Source organism: Urocitellus parryii, chromosome 1 (genome assembly GCF_045843805.1).
Source record: "Urocitellus parryii isolate mUroPar1 chromosome 1, mUroPar1.hap1, whole genome shotgun sequence".
Taxonomy (NCBI): Eukaryota; Metazoa; Chordata; class Mammalia; order Rodentia; family Sciuridae; genus Urocitellus; species Urocitellus parryii.
The window spans coordinates 179,895,282-179,915,800 of record NC_135531.1 but is presented as its reverse complement, the minus strand read 5'-3'; the positions used below and the strand labels follow the sequence as shown (position 1 = coordinate 179,915,800).

General features: G+C 40.0%; 1 protein-coding gene across 11 annotated transcripts in view; it reads right to left on the bottom strand.

The window, feature by feature from the left end:
* Positions 1–20,519, bottom strand: part of LOC144256819 (uncharacterized) — a 133,715-nt gene that overhangs the window by 23,809 nt on the left and 89,387 nt on the right. For 8 of the 11 annotated variants that reach the window (XR_013344256.1, XR_013344255.1, XR_013344261.1 and 5 more), the window contains exons 4-7: positions 17,734–17,827; positions 14,717–14,745; positions 14,541–14,613; positions 10,672–10,754 (exon numbers count right to left, since the gene is read on the bottom strand). Coding sequence is in view for 4 of the 11 variants with exons in the window: in XM_077802293.1 (XP_077658419.1) it covers positions 10,672–10,754; positions 14,541–14,613; positions 14,717–14,745; positions 17,734–17,827 (279 nt within the window). In the remaining 7 variants the exon portion in view is untranslated. Of the gene's footprint in view, positions 1–279; positions 923–2,177; positions 2,390–10,671; positions 10,755–14,540; positions 14,614–14,716; positions 14,746–17,733; positions 17,828–20,519 lie in introns of those variants that run through there. The other 3 variants (XM_077802280.1, XM_077802285.1, XM_077802282.1) reach the window with 2 other exon arrangements.

Sequence of the window (20,519 nt, the reverse complement as noted above, 5' to 3'; positions counted from 1 at the left end):
GTAATGGCGGCCACAGTTCACAGAAACGGCTCACCACAGTTCCCCCTTTTTTGTTTTATTACGACAATACAGGCGAGAGTAGAGGTCCTATCCCACTGTGCAGAAGTGGCTGCATAGTATGGCTCAGCCCTAAGGAGGCGCCTTCCCCAGATCTGAGGCCATATCAGCCGTGGGGCGGGGCGTGGATAAGGTGGGGTAAGGAAGGACGTCAAACCCGCATGCAATAGGACATGCTCTCCTTGAGGTCCACTCCAAGGATCACTCAAGTGCAGTGCCTTGCCTCGCATCCTGTATCGTGACGATGGTGGACGGAGGGGGATAGCTGAGGCTGAACTGTGGCTGTGTACAACGACAAACAAGTTGACAGCACCCTGAAAGAAAGGCACGGACTTTAAAGCGATAGAGAAGCACTAGTGTGGAAACCCATCTGCGTGCAATGGCAGCAAGACCGGCAGAGTGCAAGGGCTTTCCAACACTAAGAGAATAGCGAGGAAAGACATGTCGATCCCAGTGCAGTGTTATAATAACTTGGGGTGCAACGACCATGTCAAAGATTTACTGTTTAAGATGCGCAAGCCAGACTTGAGGTGAATTGCCATTTTCTAAAGCTGCAAGAGCTTGTATGATCATAGCCTTATCGTGAGCATTGCGGGCCTTGAGGCGACAGAAAAACCACAAACAGAGGAACATACCGAAGCAACACATTGCACCAAAAACGCCTACCCCCACCCACTCTTTAAAAAAGGAAAAGGCAGAAGATATCCAATCGGTGAATTGTCCCAAAGTCACGGGATCGACACGGGTACTGTTCAAGACAGCTATTTGGGTTAGTTGAGACTGGATCATGTCTTCCGCTTCCATGGACCAGTTTCCGGCCAAATATTCGCCAATGATGCGGGAAGCATTCCTGGAATCATTAAATCTGACAGAGGTTATGCATAAATGTGCACGTTGGTCAACGCAACCCAAAAGCACCAAGTCAGCTAATTCTTCTACCTGAGCTTGGAGTAAATCTATTCTTTGGTTGGCAGCTAAAATCCCTGACAAAATATGTTGATTGATTGTGTTTTGGGATTCAAGTATGGTGGAAGTTTGTTGAACAACTCGATTAATGGTGGCAGCAGTTTGTACTTGATTGGCCATGGCCACTCCGGTCGTAACCGCTGCAGCAGCAGATACCGCCACGGCTGTCACTATGGCTGCTGTAATTCCAAAATCCCTGCGGACTCGAAATAGCTCAACAATGGGGAATTTTTCAGGATCTGCAGTTACCGGGATTGGGACAAAAGTTGGAATTTTCATAACCACTGCTACAGTCCAAGAACCATTCCAACACTCAGATAAGAGACAGGTAACATTAGAACAATCTAGCATCCCTGACGAGGTGTCATTAGCCAAAAGGAACAGGAACGGGGATTGGACACAGACCATAGCAGGGGGCAATGTGGCACTATATAACAGAGAGTTGAACGAAACAGAAGTAAGTCTATTTCCTCGTTCACTCTCCCTAACAGTGCCAGAAACATTAGCCAACCAGCTTTTGGCTCCTAGCAATTGAGCCAATGTAGAAATATCGGCTGAAGCCCCCCTTTCATTGGAAATCAGCCACTGAAACCAGGACCAACCCACTCCTGTAGAGGAGTTGGCACTGTTATTAAAGTTATAAACATCCCTCTTAAGAGAGGGAGAAAGGGAGAAACCTTTAGCAACTTGATGTTTCTCCCAAGAATGATCCTGACAAGGCGTAAATGTTGGGGGAAAACCAAAATTAGGGGTACAGTAAGGAGAGGCCTTGAAATGAGTGGCATGATAGATACTATTAGAAGAAGGAGGCACTGGGATTAGCACCTCGGAGATAATAGCCAAGGTAGTTACATTTAAAGCAGAGCTATTTGCGGGGGTCCCTGAGCCTGATTGCTTCCCCGAAACTACTTGGCTCAGTACGGCACTGATAATGCTCCCTGAGTCCTGACTGGACCGCAATGGGTCCTCCCAGTTAGTCAAATTTTTGGTCTTAAGGCTAATGCAATTAGCGTTCCCAAGGCTGAATCAAAAAACTCCTGTGAGATTAACTTGAGATTGATTAAAAATACTCTCCATGTCCCCTCTAGGAGAAGCACAGGGAGCAGACATCTCACATGAGGTAGAAAAAAGAGTGGGGAGAACACTAGAATTACCATGAACCGGCATCGGCATCGGCCATGCCCGTGCCACTGCCCGCCACTGCATCGGTGTCGCCTGTACCATCGGCATCAACATCAGAGCCAGAGCACTTAGCAGGATGAAGATCCTCATCACAGGATTGCTGTGGTATCTCTTGTTGCTGGTTGGTTGGTGCCAAGACTCTTCTTGTCAGGCGTTCAGGGACCCACAGCGGTTCCGTGCGATCCTGGGGAAAAACACATACAGATCCTCGTGCCCATGTCAGCACGGGGTCGGGGCCGTTCCATTGGCCCGTAAGAACATCTTTCCACTTAACATAGCCAATCACAGAGGGCTGAGGGGACACATGTCTATCGGCCGCAGAGCGACCATGAATATCCAAATTCAAAAAATTAATGGTAAAGAGGGCTAAGGACAGGCGTTCTTTAGGAGTGTGTTCAGCTCCTATTCCCCCTTTTTGTTTTTGTAAAGTTTCCTTTAAGGTGCGATGAGCACGCTCAACAATGCCTTGTCCTTGAGGATTGTAAGGCAGACCATGAGTAAGTTGCACTCCCATAGTAGAACAAAAGGATGTAAATTGTCTGCCAGTATAAGCAGGTCCATTATCAGTCTTAAGGGATGTAGGAGCACCCCATGCTGCCCATGCCTCTAGGCAATGAGTAATAACATTACGTGCCTTTTCTCCCGATAAAGCAGAAGCATGAATAATTCCAGAGCACGTATCAACAGAAACATGCACATACTTGAAGTTACCAAAGTCAGGAATGTGTGTCACATCCATTTGCCAGACAACCAATGGCTTTAATCCCCGTGGGTTTACGCCATAATGAGGGGGATGAAGAAATGTGACACAATGAGGACATTGTAATACTATCTGACGAGCATTTGCTCTTGAAATGGAAAAACGCCTGCGTAGCGTTAAAGCATTAACATGGAAGTTCTGGTGAAATAATTTAGCCCCCTCCAAGGAGGAAGCCAAGCATATCAGCTGATCTCTAGTGGCTGAGTCTGCACAGGCATTGCCCTGTGATAACGGACCAGGAAGAGAGGTGTGAGCCCGGATGTGCATTGGATAAAAAGGAGCAGCGCGGCTACAGATAAGCTGTTGGAGTTGAGTAAAGTAAACAGATACATTATGGGCATCACTAATAGCTCCCACGGCCTCCAGGACTCTTAGTGCTTGTACCACATAGACGGAGTCCGAAATGAGATTAAAAGGAAAAGAACACTGCTTAAAAACCTCAATAACAATTTGTAGTTCTACCCATTGTGGATTTCCCGGAGCAAATTGATGCTGGACAGGGGGAGAATCATTAATTACATAAGCTCCCATTCCAGACTTGGAACCATCAGTAAAAATATTAACAGCCCCCGGAATAGGACTGGGTGAAGTCACCTTAGGGAAAATGATGGGATGCTCTTTAACAAAATTGAGTAATGGATGGGAAGGGTAATGATTATCAATATCTCCTTGAAATGAGCAGCATAGAATAGCCCAGTTGTCTAGAGTAGCACACAAAACATTAAGTTGAGCTTTAGTGTAGGGTATGATAAGAGAAGAAGGTGACTGTCCGAAAAATTGAATGCTTTGTTGAATCCCTTTAAGTGCTAACGCTGCAACAGCATCAGGATAGTATTCTAAGGATTTTCCTGGAGATACATGTGGGTGGATCCATAGTAAAGGCCCATCTTGCCACAGTACTCCAGTAGGCTGCCGCATAGTGGCAAGCACACATAACTGGAAAGGTTTATCACTCTGGAGCCTATATAGAGTGGCATGCTGTATAGCTGCTTCTACTTTCATAAGGGCCGCTCTAGCCTCTTTGGTGAGGCTACGAGGGGAAGTAAGATCTGGATCACCCTTAAGAGTAGCATACAAAGGCTGAAGCACAATATTAGGAATATGTAAATATCCTCGTATCCAATTAATATCTCCCAGCAGTTTTTGAAAATCATTTATTAGAGTTTGGAGATCCTGAGTTCTTATGGTGATTTTTTGTGGTTTTAATTTGTCATACCCAATTGTCGCTCCCAAATACTTAATAAAATCCCCCATTTGAACCTTTTCAGGTGCGACATGCAGTCCATATTGAGCTAACAGGTTTATTAGGTCTTTATAAGCCTCATTAACCCTTTGTTCTAATTTAGCAGCCAATAGTACATCATCCATATAATGAATGATCTTAATGGAGGAATACTTTTGTCTGAGAGGTACGAGTGCCTTCCCCACATACATCTGACACATCGTAGGACTATTAGCCATGCCCTGCGGCAACACTACCCACTCAAACCTTTGATCTGGTTCCTCATGGTTACACGAGGGAAGGGTGAATGCAAAACGCTGTGAGTCTTTAGGATGCAAAGGAATAGAAAAGAAACAGTCTTTAATGTCAATAGCAATAATATGCCAGCCCTGAGGAACAGAGGAGAGCAGAGGCAGCCCTCTTTGAATGGGCCCCATAAGTTGCATTTGAGCATTAACCGCTCGTAGATCATGCAGTAGGCGCCACTTCCCTGATTTTTTCTTAATGACAAATATGGGAGTATTCCAGGGAGAAGTAGAAGGTTGGATGTGACCCAAGTCAAGTTGTTCTTTAACTAGGTCATGGGCTGCTGCCAATTTAACCGAGGGAAGAGGCCACTGAGGCACCCAAACAGGCTCCTCGGTGAGCCATGTTATGGGTATTTGAGCCCCAGTGGCCCCTAGGAAAAACCCAGACCAAATCTGTTAAGCTTTTGATGACCTTGCACAGGATGCCTACGCCCCTGCAGGTGTTTTCCTAGTCCTAGACCTGGCCTATACCCCATATCTAGCATAATTTGTTGAGACACCGGGGAATAGTCATTGCTAAGAGTAAACCCCATGTCATTCATCAGATCACGGCCCCATAAAGAAACAGGAAAATCAAGTACATAAGGCTGAAAAGTACCATTATGTCCTTCCGGGTCCCTCCAAGATGTCTACAGCTGATTTGAGGGGCTTGGGCATATCCAAGTCCTCTTAGGGATTGATCAGAAGTCTGCACTGGCCATCCCTTAGACCAGTCCTTAAGGGCTATAATGCTACGGTCCGCCCCTGTGTCCAGCAATCCCACAATAGATTTACCTTCTATGCTTAATTCCAAAGTGGGGCGATTGCTCATATTCAGTGACAAATAGGCACAATTTCCTCCGGTGGTACCAATCTCATCTCCCGTCCGTGACCTTGAGTCAGAAGGGAAGTGGGTATGCAAGCTAGGCAAAATTAGTAATTGAGCAATCCGATCCCCTGGAGAGATAGACACAATGCCCCTTGGAGCTTCCACCATAACCTTTACTGTCCCTACAACATCAGGGCTGATGACTCCAGGGAAAACATGAAGACCTTGCAAGATAGAGGATGCACGTCCAATTAGCAAACCTACAGTGCCAGGTGGTAAAGGCCCTTTAAACTCAGTTTCCACCAATTGGACTCACATCTTAGGCGTTAATACGAGTCTGGAGGTGGAACAGAGGTCCAATCCTGCGGCGCCTGTAGTGGCTCTCCGCGTTTCATGGGATGGCGTAGAGACGGCCATGTCTCGGGCTCGGGTGTGACATTCTCCACTGCCCCATATATTTGTGGGCCCTGGGGTCGGGGGCCCCGTTGGCCGTTTTTTGGCCCAGCTGAAACAGGCTGTCCATGGATGTCTCTCACTGATTTACACTCTCTTGCCCAATGCTTCCCCTTTTTGCATCTTGGACACAACCCCGGTAGACGAAGGCCATTGGAAGGGCCACCGTAAGGAGGTCCAGTAAAATTGTCTTTTTTGGGACATTCCCGTCTGAAATGACCAGATTGACCACAATGGAAGCATGTTCTGGCACCAGGACCACCCCCTTTGGCAATCCGAAGGACAGCAGCTGCAAGACCTGAATTAGTTAAAGGTCCTCCAATCTCTCTACACACCTTCATCCATGCTTCTATGCCCTTGTTTTTATAAGGAGTGATTGCTGCTTTACATTCCTTGGTGCATTGCTCAAAAACCAATTGCTTGATAAGGGGCATGGCTCTATCAGGATCCCCAAAAATCTTTCCAGCGGCATCCACCATCCTTGCAACAAAATCTGAAAAGGGTTCTGTAGGGCCTTGTAGAATCTTGGTCAAATTACCAGATACCTCTCCTCTATTTGGAAGTGACTTCCATGCCCGAATGCAAATGCTGTTAATTTGGTCATATACCTCAAGAGGAAATCCTGTCTGTTGATTAGCAAATCTCCCCTGCCCCAAAAGCATATCCTTATCCCAAGCGGGGTGTCCCGCCGCATGGTTTTGGGCGGCCTGCTCTATTGCGCCCTCTAGCACAAATGCTCTCCAGTCCAAATATTTACCCGGGGAAACGCAAGCCCGAACAAGGCTAGCCCAGTCAGAGGGAGTCATGCAGTATCTAGACAAACCCTCCACCTGAGTTAGTGTGAAGGCGGCATCCACCCCATAAGTACGCACGGACTCCGCCAGGGTCTTCACAATTTTGAAATCTAAGGGTTCATGGAATCTTCCCCTATTGTCATCCTGAAAAACTGGATAAGCAAGACCCATCTCAGCATTAACAGCCCTCCATGTTTGGGCATGGAAAGCTCTCCCCGAAACACCCCCACCGTACGGCGGTGGATCTGGAGGATCATTTTTCTTGAGCCCCTGTTTATTTCTGTTTCCTTCTCCCATACCTACACTCCCTAGCTGACAAGACAGCCTCCCAAGCTCCTCCTCCTCATCCTCCTCTTTCTCTGACCCACTTTCGCATGGGGGTGTGCGCAGCGCACTGAGATCTGGATACAATCGTCTTCTCCCCTGTTTCACATTCCGTACATTCCCATCCTTCTGAGATATCTCACTTCTTGCCGGAGACAGCCGCCTCCTCCCCTGTTTCATGCTCCGCACACTCCCATCCTCCTGAGATACCTCACTTTCTGCCGTCTCTGACTTCTCCTCATGTAATTGCTCTAAAACTTCCTGTCCTTTAGTAAGTGCTTCCTGACATCTGCCATCTGTGAGGCAACTACGGACCATCTTCCAAAGGGGTATCACCCCACCCTCTAATATGCCCTGCTCAGAAGCAAAGTCAAGGTCTTTGCCTAATTTATCCCAGCTAGGTATAGTAAGGCTGCCCGAGAATGCAAACCACGGTGCAGCAATATCTGTCTTCTGTAAAAATCTCTCTAAAGTACTACGTTTCACTTCCAGGCCCTTGGAACGTAACAGGTCATCTAGGGCCAGGAGGAGCGGACTTGAAGATGCGACACCCATGACACAACAACAAAAGACGCACAAAAAACAAAAGTGAAATGACACAAATGACACAACAAAAGAAACACAGAAAACAAAAGTGAAAGTACACAGTGCAGCTGCAATAAATATGAGGCTCTCTCTTTCGTTGTAGAGGAGCTGACCCCACTTTGGACGCGGATCCCACTTACTGGGACTATCCCTGCTTTGATCGCAGATCACACTTACCTGGGACTAACCGGTGCACCACCCCTGACTGACTGAAAGTTCTGGTTCCCGGGTTTCAGCACCACTTGTCGCGACCCCTTGCCCGCAAGGAAGACGCAACTCGGGAATCTTCTCTCAGCAGTTTATTCAGGTCCTAGATACTTTTTCTTCTTCTTCTCGGATGCCCCTCCCAGCCTTAATAAAGCACCTCAAGCCCCAATGCGAAGCTGCCACGTGGACTTTTCTCATAGGGTGCCAAGTCACAGCGTGCCAACTCATTCTGATAAGGAGTTGTTTGTCACAGACTACAGGGGAAACCAGCGCCATCTTGTAATGGCGGCCACAGTTCACAGAAACGGCTCACCACAAGACACAATTTCACATGCAGTCCAGGTGAAACTAAATTCTGCTCTTTATCTGGCTACTGATGGGGAAAATCAGGAAGAAAGGAAATTTGTTCCCTTACAACAAACTAACTGATATGCATATATCCAAAACAACTAACACCAGTGCTTAATTAGTAAACACTGCATTCTCCCACAAAATAAATATAAAATTTGTTTAAAATGTTTTCTTGAATTAGATTTGATGTTATAGACATACAACATTTTGAACAATGAAAGGCCAATTATTTGTTTGCTTAAATATGATACTTGACATGATAAGAGACTTTCAAATGGGTCATCTTGAATAGGAAGAAAATATTCTTGCACTTGTTTCATTTGATTCTCCAGAGCCTTCCAAATATGCATCTCATTGAGCAAAATATTCACATAGTCAAAATTTCATTTTAAAAGAAGAGCAATTCAGTACGAAGATGTGTTTGTATTTTATGCACACCAATGAGCACACTCTATTTGTTTAGAGAATGAACACATTTCATTGCAGAAAAACCTAAAAGAAATTTCAAAGAAGTAAGGCAGTAGCACAGCATCATGCTATGTTTCTTGACTAACTACTTTCAGAGTTTGGACCCAGAGGTATGAGATACAGGTGTATGGCTGCATAATGAATAAGTCAGGCAATGTGCAAACACTGGAAAGCCACGAAGAGAACCAGTGACTACTTGAAACATAGAAATCATGGCTTTTAAAAGAAAATATGCATTCCTAGAAGAAATAGACTGCAGCTGTGCCAGCGAAACTAGCAGAGTGTAAGCAGAAGCTCCTCATCTCCTATTTTGTCTCTCTTTAGTCCCACCACTTTCACTCAACTTCCTTTTAAAAATACATTCCAATAATTGTATTATGACCAAGGCATCTTTTTTTTTTTTTTTTTTTTTTTTTTGGTGGTTAACCTTGTTATTTCCTACTCCATCTCTTCATTTAGCTCTGTTCTAGAGATAATTTAAAACATACATTTCATGTACAGTTAATACATGTTTTTTTTTTTTTTTTATGCTGTAATGGTTGTTGGAATTTACTCTCTTGACAGGAACAAACCATAAACTTTACGAGAATCAAATAGACATAGAAGCCACTGGGTAGAAAAATCTGGTATCTGATAATTTCCATCAGCAATCTTGCTGGTTTGAGACTGCCCCCTACGTGTGACTTCTTACACAGCTCCATCAGGTTCAGCACTGCACTGGAGTTGGGTTGACAAGGTGAAGCCACACAACCACATAGCCAGAGTTGGGTGTGGCCACTATGCTAATCAACCTCTTTGCTGCAAGACACCTACCACACCAAAAAGAACATTCCTCCTGTTTCCATGTGCAGTGGTGCATGCCTGTAATTCCAGTGGCACAGGAGGCTGAGCAGGGAGATCATGAATGCAAAGCCAGTCTCAGCAAAGAGTGAGGTGCTAAGCAGCTCAGTGAGACCCTGTCTCAAATACAAAATAGGGTGGGGGATGTGGTCTTGAGGCCCTGAGTTCAATCCCTAGTGTTCTCTCTCTCTCTCTCTCTCTCTCTCTCTCTCTCTCTCTCTCTCTCTCTCTCTCTCTCCCTTAAATGAAGAACTGGAGACATTTTTTAGTTGCTCAGCTGCAGCTCCACTGAAATTGGGGATCCATTTAAGAGCCTGCTTCACCTTTCAAACTTAATTTCTGGCTCCAGCTCTTATTCCTTTACTATTTATTTCAGACCTTCTTTTTCTCAGATGGCTTTTACCCTCTGAGCAAAAACTATGCTGGCAGTGAGATGGAGGCTCTGTGATACTCTCCCCTTACAGTGATACTTGTAAGTGTAAGTAGCATGTAAAATATGCTCATTTTCCAGCTGTGATACTTAGATATAAATCTGGCCCAGGAATCATCCCAAAGAGAAACTTGCACACTAAAAGTACCCACATGAGACTGTGGAATAGAAATCCATTCAAACACATGGGAATTAACCACCTACTAACACAGACAACAGGAAACTAGAGGAAAAAGTTACCTCCAAACTTTCATGATTTCCCCAAATTGCATACAATGAATTAGGTCTAACAACTAGATAGATAAGGTAAATATGATTAATAGTTGCATTGATTTATTGAAGGATAAGGACATGAAATAGATAGATATTGTTTATATAAACAGAAAAGTTCCCATCCTGAATTATTCTGATTCCATTAACAGGTAGTTTTGTGTCTCATTTGAGTCTGGTATCTGTCTCAGTAAAGACACTGGAATCCATGGAGAATGACATCTCTAACCTTGGCATGGATGACAGGTAATGTGAAATTAAATGTGTTCACATTAAATGGGAATGAAGCTGTTTTTACATGAATGGTTTCAGTGGTCATTTCATTTATGCATGTTTCTAGATTCAACTGATTATTCAAAATTCTCCAATTTATTAATCACCAGTTAAGGATGTCACACAGATGAAAATGCAAATGTTATTGGAAAATATTAATGCAATTGCTTGCATAAAGTTTATCTGGCATCCACCTTGATTGCTAAAGCTATTTTGATATTGATGACCAGTTAACTTCTCTGTACTTAAATATTCAATTACTATGTTTGGATTCCCAAAGAGTATTGTAGCAAGTCACTTCAATTGACCTAGTTTAATGTCTGGAAGCAAGAAAAAGAAATGATCAGGAAGTTAAATTGACATATGTGCCTACCTTTTGCTGGTTATATGCAGTTTCATCCATATCATGAAGCCTCTTATGTTCTACGTTGGATGATCTGCCCACATGTGACTCTGCTGACAAATGCACAGATAAACTACTTAAAAAACTTATGTGAAAGACAAATTATCTAAATAAAAAGGAAGAGTACTAATAATCATATAATTTTATTTGCCCAGTTATATTTTTATTGAAGTTTTACTTTAGGAGAATGTATGTCATGTGTGAAACTTTTATTGCTGTTTGTGTGTGGGCCTGTGTATTTTACCTAGAAAATTATGTATCCTTGGCAAATACTATAATGCTTACTTCAGATCCCAAGTCTTTATATTAGGAGACAGGGTGTCTGTAAAATCCATGGTTTGCTGGAAACCCTGCAGGGGTTTGCCTCAGCCTGTCAAGTACCTGCAATTATGAATGTATGCCTCTGAACCCCATGCATACTGATGTTCATTGAAGAATACATTTATTCTTTACTGGTCCAATACCTCAGAAAACCACTTAGGGAGACAATAGGTATTCACCATGTATAATACCTATAATAACTCACAACTTGATCCATTCAACTTGAATAAAATTTTACAGGAAAAAAATTAAATTTCCATGTAAACAAAAGTCATCACACTGTTTTATCTTTGCTCAATTATTAAATTTTAAAACTCTATTGTACTTCATTGTGTCCCAAATAAATGATCACATTTATACCTTAATAAAATGAATTCCATATTATTTTTCTGTTTTAATTTCCCTTTCTTTTCATATTTTTTCTCTTAAAATTGTGTCTGTCTTGCAAAACATCCATGATTATAGATTGTACCTGTTATTCCCAACATAAACTGGTTTTGCTTTTCCTTGGGACTACCTAGGACATATTTCAGTTTTTGTACGGGATAATAAACAGGTGAGCTGTAAAGTATTCATTTTCCTAGCCAGTTCATCAGTTATTGGACATGAGGGGACTGCTTTTACATCATGTTACTCTCAACAGTTTTATTTATTTCCACCTGTAATTGAATTTGTGGTAAGAGCTAGAGGAGAAAACAGGGGCAAGGGATAAAAGACTTCTAGAGATAGAGATGAATGGAGACTTCAAAAGTGAGGTTATCTGCCAGAGGGAGGAAAAGCTGAGAGAATTTAAGGCTGTACATAGACACAGGGTTTAAGTGGAAAATGCTTGTCTAACTATATAGGGATTGGCAAGGAGAATGATCAGAGGATATTGCAGGCAGAGACAGGGATCAAATACACAGTGAGGAAAAATTTGTATTATGAAAGATTCCTGGGAAAGTTAAGATGCTTGGACATCCATGTTTTAAAGAGGGCTGATGGTCATATATGCAGTATATGCATAAATAGCAGAACCAACCTCAATGCAACATGCAGGTGAGTGAATGGAGATGAATAATGGCATGTGAGTGAATGGAAATGAATAATGAGAAGGCAGAAGTTTACTAGGAAATTGATGCAGGCCTGACTGGATGGCATTTTTCTCAAAATATAGAAAGTAGAAAAATTTCAGTGAGATGTATAGAATCAATTTTAATTAAATGAACAAAGAAAGAAGAGATTCTGTTACTCATGTTTACAAATGAGATGCATAATACAGTGCAGGAACTGTGAATGTTGCTTCCATTTAGCATGTAGTTTCTCCTGTAGCAATGTCTTCCTGTGTTGAGAGAACTCATTTAGGAGCTTGGTGTAAAAATTTCTGAAATCGGATTTACAAACCCACATGACCATTAGAAATGTCTGTGGGAGAGGTTCAGTGAGAGATCCATTGCCCAGCATGGAGAAGAATCCAGTTCAGTGCCAAGCATTGAGAAGAATATAACAAACCATATCATAGGAATATGAGCAATCTCTTGCTGCTATGTGCAAGTTTCTTTTTGATTTAGATCATTTAGTCCAAATTCCTAGAAAGAAGTTTCTCCAGCAATAATGGATTCATTTTATAGGAAAGGAGTAAAATAAATTACATATGATCATACATTGCATCCTTTCTTGCTATAGTCTGATCACATCAGTGGTGAAGGGCATGAACAAGAGTAAAGCAAGAAACAAAACACAAAGTGTTGTAATTAGTCCAAATATGAGTTGTCATAGTAGAGTTGACATTCTCTTTTCCATGGATTTGTTCTGTGTCACAGACTGATACTGACCTCCTGGATTCATAAGAAACAATTGGAAAAAATTGAGAAAACAAAAAGTCGGTTGTTTGAAAACATAAATAAAATTGACAGTTCCTTAGCTATGCTAATGAAGAGAAGGAGAGAGAAAACTCAAATTATCAGCACATGTGATGAAAAGGGTAATATCACAACAGACACTACAGAAATACAAAGATAATTAGAAATTATTTTGTAAATGTATACTCCAATAAAATAGAAGACATTGAATGCATTGTCCAATTTCTTAAGTTATATGATTTGTCCAGATTGACTCAGGAAGATAAAGACAAGTTAAACAGAACAATATCAAGTGAGGAAATAGAAGATGCCATCAGAAGCTTACCAAGCAAGAAAAGCCCAGGACCACATGGATACACAGCGAAGTTCTACAAGATCCTTGAAGAAGAATGAATACCAATACTCTTAAATTTATTTCAGGAAATAGAAAAAGAGGCAGCACTTCCAAACTCATTCTATGAGGCCAATATCACCCTGATTCTAAAACCAGTCAAAGATACATCAAAGAAAGAAAACTTTAGACCAATATCCCTAATAAATATAGATGCAAAAATTCTCAATAAAATCCTGGCAAATTGAATACAAAAATATATCAAAAAAATCCTGCACCATGATCAAGAGGGATTCATCCTAGGTATGCAAGGTTGGTTCAACATATAGAAATCAATAAATAATAAATAAATCAATAGACTCAAAGATAAGAAGCATATGATCATCTCAATAGATGCAGAAAAAAACATTTGACAAAATACAGGACCTCTTCATGTTCAAAACACTAGAAAACTCTGGGTATAATGGAAACCTATCTCAACATCATAAAGGCTATTTATTCTAAGTCTCAGGCCAGCATCATTCTAAATGTAGAAAAATTAAATGCATTCCCTCTGAAAACTAGAATAAGACAGGTATGCCCTCTTTCACCACTTCTATTTAAATAGTTCTTGAAACACTGGCCAGAGCAATCAGACAGATGAAAGAAATTAAAGGGATATGTGTACTTAGATGACCCAAAAAAACTCCACAGAAAACTTCTAGAACTAGTAAATGAATTCAGCAAAGTAGCAGGATATAAACTCAACACCCAAAAATCAAAGGCATTTCTGTGTATCACTGAGAAATCCTCTGAGAAGGAAATGAGGAAAATGACTCCATTTACAATAACCTCAAAAAAAAAAAAAAGATACTTGGGAATCAATTTAACAAAAGAGGTGAAAGATCTATACAATGAAAACTACAGAACCCTAAAGAAAGAGATCAAAGAAGACCTTAGAAGATGGAAAGATCTACCTTGGCTTGGATAGGCAGAATTAATATTATCAAAATGACCATACTATCTAAAACAAAGACCATATCTTCATTCTCTCAGGCACCTCAGTTCTCCCTCTGCCCCTTTAAGCTCTTTTTAAATTTAGAGAGGGAAGAAAATCAGCCTCACATTCCAACTAACCACTGTAATGACTCCAATCTGGGACACATAATTTTAGCACTTTTAAATATATTTTCCTCATGAATTTACAAAAGTATTATGAAAAATGGATGCAAGCATCAACATCCACATGTTGTGGCAATCCTCCCGACACATTGTGGAATATCTATATATATCATGTGTGATTTGTTTGTTATCCTTTCAAAAGTTTCAATATATGTTTTCTAGAGAAGTTGTACCACAAAAGTTACCTAATTTGAAGTTCCATGTTTCCATTGTCAATTTTGCTCTTATTGGAAGAGAATCTTCTATTTTGTTCATATGCTTGATGTGCATGGAGAAAAGATATGATATATATATATTTTAGATTTGATCCCATCCAGCATGCATTTAATAATGTAACATAAATATAGAAGATGAATTTTACCTTGAAGTGTTCACATAAACCCCGATGAACTGAAAAGAGATTGAGATATATGCTCAATTAAGTCTGAATATGCAAAGGGGAAGGAAGGGAGAATATGTGGAGGCAGGAAAGATGGTGGAATAGATGGACATCATTACCCTAGGTACTGTATATATGGTGTGACACTACACTGTGTATAACCATAGAAATGTGAAGTTGTGCTGCAATTGCATAGAGTGCATCAAAATGTATTCTGCTATCATGTATATACCTAATTAAAATTAATTACTTTCAAAAAATCTGAATATAACAAAACTATTCTTGTTTCACACTAAATGAATATGGACCCTAGTCCTGGTAGTTAGCATTGGTGAAGACTACTTTAGCTTTAGGAATCCTCTTTCATTTGGGGGCGTTATGTTGAGCAATGACAGAAGACTCAAATGTACTAAATCAGAATCAGGAATATAAGTTTCAGAAAATTTGCAGTTAAGTTTCCAGGGGTAAAATCACTTTTGCAACGGCCCTTAATAGAATGCTGGAGATGCAGTATGCTGGAGAGCATAGTGATTTGTTTTCAAAAGAGGAAAAGAAGATTCTGAGAAACTGAGGAAAAGGAAACTGAGGAAACTGAGTTTAAAATGTGACAGGACATATATCCAGTGAATCCTATCAGAATCATGTAATACATTTTAGTATAAGTATGCTTCCTGTTCCCTCAATTGCCTCATAATTATCAAATCCAATGTTGTTTTGAGTTTTTTGGGGGAAGGTATAATTGTGTGCACATCAGAGAGAGTTTTCTGAACCAATTAGCCCAGATATGTGTGTTTAGAATAAAAGGTAATACACATATTGCACATATTCATGTGAAAACTGGTGTACCTTCTTTTCCCAGAATCCCTTGTTTAATCAATAATTACTTTCTTTTTTTGTCCTCTCCTGGGAAGACAGTGGTTCCTCATTCATGAAAAAAAAATATACAGTAAAGCTACAGTGTTCAGACTAGACAATATGAGGCACTTTTCCAAAAAGAAAAGTGTTCTGAAAGTTTGTAGAATTATCAGATATCAATAGACTAGTGTGTTTCAAAGAAATTGGTTGAGGGCTGGGATTGTGGCTCAGTGGTAGAGCACTCGCCTATCATGGGCGGGACCCAGGTTCGATCCTCAGCACCACATAAAAAATAAAGGCATTTGTTGTGTCCATCTAGTAAAAAAAAAAAAAAAAAAGATTCTCTCTCTCTCTCTCTCTCTCAAAAAAAAAAAAAAAAAGAAATTGGTTGATACACAAAGAGTACTATATTGGTGTGTGAGGAGCAAACTTCATAAAAGATTTCTGATTAAAAAATGAGTCTGATGTGGCTTGACAGCTTTTCAAGTAATTGCACGAAAGTCCCAGATGAGCACATTTGCTTTTTAGAGTTCAGAATATATCTCAGCAATATGGTGCATTCCTGGCATGTCCAGGGACATGGTTTCTCATAAATCACCAATAAAATTATGAAATCAAGAATATTAAGAATGATAATAAGAATAACAAGTATGGAAATATTAGTGTCCTTTAAAGCAATGAATGCTTCAAAAATGCAACACTGCTCATCTGAATGACACATATGGATTCTTTACCCACAGTGATGCCACTGGATACAGATGGGAGAAATGGGTAGCTGCAGGTTACTCAGATTCTTCCAGTTGTAACTGATTCCTATCATCACTACTTGGGATTTTGAGTTGAAACAGACAAACTGAAAAGAACTGAGTAGAATTCTCTCCTGTTCCTCATATTTCCTAGTTAAATTCTATGTTACCACCCTCATTTTACCATCTCTTTATCTTTTCCTAAGGAACCCATAGAAGTGGGAGCTTGTCCCTTTACATTTTCCATTTTATGTGTGTCTCTTTGTCACTCCTGGATGCCTGTCAATGTAACAGATTTATGTTAGAAATATCTTCTCTTCACCTTAGTTTTTGGGTCCCTCCCACATCTCAAGAGACATGCTCAGAATTAAAAGCAAGATTTGTGCTTACACTTGACCTGGTTGTGTCCTGAAATGTAGAAACTGATAGTGTTTCTTGCATAGTTCCCAAAAAGATATCCAATGCACAGCTCCAAATCATTTTTTTCTACAGACCAGGATCATTTGAATCACCATAGAATATAATGAACATATAGAAGCTACGACCTGCTGAGTCAGAACAAGATTTTGAACATGGTTGCCAAGAGATGACTCCTAACAGTTGCAGAGTGTCAGTGTGAAATTTGTCCTCTTCTAATTCCTCTAGGTTAATTTGAATGTAGCTCTGGATTCCTCCCTAAAAATAAAGTTTAGAAGAATCTGTAAGCTTTCCAAAGTTAATTTTAGATACCTGTAGATTTGGAAAGTGCTCAATAACAATTCCTGGTTCTTTTAACTAATCCATTTGCTGTTTCTGCCCTAAAATTTTGCCCTAGTGAGTAGCAACATGTTGCATGTCATTAACTTGTACACCTGCCTAATCATTTGGGGTAAGTGAACTTATCTCTGTGGGAATAGGTCTTCACTGCTCAATTCATTCCCAACTGTGAGTAAGTCAGGAAGGGTGGAAAAATTGTACCCTCTCCATCATTCAACTTTGGAACTGGAAACACACAAATTCTCACACTTTGAAAACCGTGATCTTTTCCCTTCTCACATGTGGTTGGAATTTCCTACGCTTTCCTGAGTACCACCGGTTCTTTTTTATTTTAATTTTTTTTGACTATGTGTACTCATTACATTTATCAGTCTTAATTCCCTCTTTTTATGTCCTTTTCCTTATTTAAATTTCCCTGTGATAAAAGCGTGTCTCAATGCAACTCACAGTTCAGTACCTTTATCTATACATCCAATTTAACCTGTGGCTGAAACCTAATGAGATACTCCACTTCTTACATTTTTTTCTTAAACTTTACTACTTATTTAATATGCACATGTCTTGCACAATTAGTATTTACCAGTGCTCATATTTCTTGGCCATATTCTTTCCAATGTATTCAGTCTTCTATGTGATTCTTACCTTTTCCAAGTTCACTTATTCCCTTTTTTGTGCTTGCATTGATCTCAACAGATTCAGAAGCAGCACACATCTCCTGATGTTGCTCAGAATCACTCTGGTAATAATAATGACAAAAATGAGTTACATATAGATAATATCATCACTCTTTGCACATCCCCATATTTACATTTGTGCAGTCTTTGAATTGGAGATTAGACCATGACACTTAGTGAAACAATATTTTCTTATGAGGCATGATCTTATGCAGCCCCAATGAAGCTGAACTCTTGTCTTCATGTAATTACCCATAGGATAAAACTAGGAAAAATGAAAGAGGAAATGTGTTCTCTTACAACAATCACTGATAGGCATATATTCAAAACATCTCACATCAGTGCTTAACTAGCAATGTGTGCATTCTCCCAACAAAACTAAGAACACAGTAGAAAACAATCAAAACTCTTTTGATACTGGAGCTGGATGTTATATAGATTTGAAATTTTAGGCATAGGAGGGTTAAATTTATTTTTTTTTAATTTTGCTTGTGGTTGGGCATGATTCATTTATTTGATTTATTTATTTTTATGTGATGCTGAATCAAGTCCTGGGTTTCACACATGCAAGGCAAACAGTCTTATCACTAAGCCACAACTGCAGCCTGAGAGGGTTAAATACTTAATGTCAAAATGTGATATTTCATGTGATAGAGACTTTCAAATGTTTCACCTCAAGTAGGAAGAAAATATGCTTGGAATTGTTTGAGTCATAGAATCTTCCAAAAATTAATATGTTTCAGCAAAGTATTTACTTCATGAAAATTTCATTTTCAAGGAAGAGAAATTTGTAATGAAAATATGTTTACAATAAATGTGGACAAAAGAAAACACTGCATTTGGGTAGAGTATGCAAACATCTTCATTGAAGAAAGTCTTGGAATTCCTTGGAAGGAATGCAATATTTAATGACTGAGTATTTTCAGAGATTGGAGCCAGAAAAACTGGTGTATGGCTGCATAATGAATAAGTCAGGCTGTGTGGAAATGCTGGAAAGCCACAAACAGAGAACCAGTGATGAGATGAAATACAGAATCCATGGATTTTTTTTTTTTTTAAAAAATGCATTAATTAAAGAAATACACTGCAGAATTGCCAGGAAAAAGTAGCAGAGCACAAGTAGTGATTCTCTCCTTTTGAAGGCTGAGGAGAATCTCACTAACCCAATTAAAAAATGGGAAAAGCAAGAGATACACAGTTCTTAAATCGGGAATTACAAAATGCCCACTAGAATTCAAGGAAATTCCATTCCAAACTTCATTGGCATTTCAGATGCCCCCATTCAGAATGACATTTTTCAAGTATTCAAATAATAAGTGCAGTTCAGGATGTGGCAGGAAAGTCCAATCCTAGACTGCCAGACTGAAAATTAAGACCTCCACATTGGAAAGCATTATGAAGATTCCTTTAGATTCTAGGAATACAATCCAGCTTTCCCACTCCTTCCAATTAATCCCAATGTATCAATCAGAATGCACACGTGATATATGAACTTCAATTTTAGCACTGCAAGTCACATCTATAGAGTTATAGAACTAATTGATACCCACCAACAAAGAATGGATTAAAGAAAACACATAGAATATTCAGCACTGATTTTTTCAATATTTGTTTTTGGTAGTTGTACACAATAACATTTATTTATTTATTTATTTATTTATTTATTTATTTATTTTTATCTGGTGTTGAGGATTGAACCCAGGGCCTTACACTTGCTAGGTGAGTGCTCTACCACTGAGCCATAACCCCAGCCTCTTCAGCACTGATTTTTAGCAATTTAGTTATTCTTGATAAATCATTATGGCAAAATGATTCCTCATATAGTGTATTAAAATACTACCTTAAATCTTTCAATCATATAAAAGTTATAGCAGCAAGATCTTCTTAAATGTATAAAAATTATTTTAGAGAGAAAATAAGAAGCTAATCTAGATTCCTTTCAACTCAAATACAACATTTTCAGCAAAGGAGAGACTTGGATTTTTGCATGGTTTTCAAACAAAGTTAAAAATACTGCCCAAGGGCTGGGGATGTGGCTCAAGCGGTAGCGCGCTCGCCTGGCATGCATGGGGCCCGGGTTCGATCCTCAGCACCACATACCAACAAAGATGTTATGTCCGCCAAAAACTAAAAAAATAAATAAAAAATTCTCTCTCTCTCACTCTCTCTCCTCTCTCACTCTCTCTTTAAAAAAAAAAAAAAATACTGCCCAAAATCCTAGGCAGAATTAGATGGTGAGTGCAGGATCTTTTTCACTCTGGTTGCCTCACAGAGGTTTTTTTCCTGGGATAACTGAAAAAGCATACATTCCTATTTCAACTTCTATCAGATGAAACCATGGCACAAAACAATGGTTAGGAGGCATCCAAAAGAAGAATTAAAATTGGTTTTAAAAAGAATCTAAGACCAGATCTGCCGAGAGCTCTGCATAGCTGCAGCTTGGACCTGTGGTCTGACAAAGATTAAAAAGTCATGGTACTTTCATTGAAATGTGTTGTTTGAAGCTCTAAGAATGCTGCATTCTAAAAGCACAAATCAACAGCCACACAAGGGATGGTAAACAATCTCAGCTGAGAGGCATTTGGAGATTTGTTCATATTTCCAACATACTGGTGCTTCTAGAAAGTCTCCTGGGGATTACAATAAAATCCTCAGGGCACACACCTTGGAGAAGAGTCCCATTGTAGTGACCCTGTGTGCTGGATGAGAAACCACTGTAGATCTTGCAACACAGAATCTAGTCTCCTTACAGAA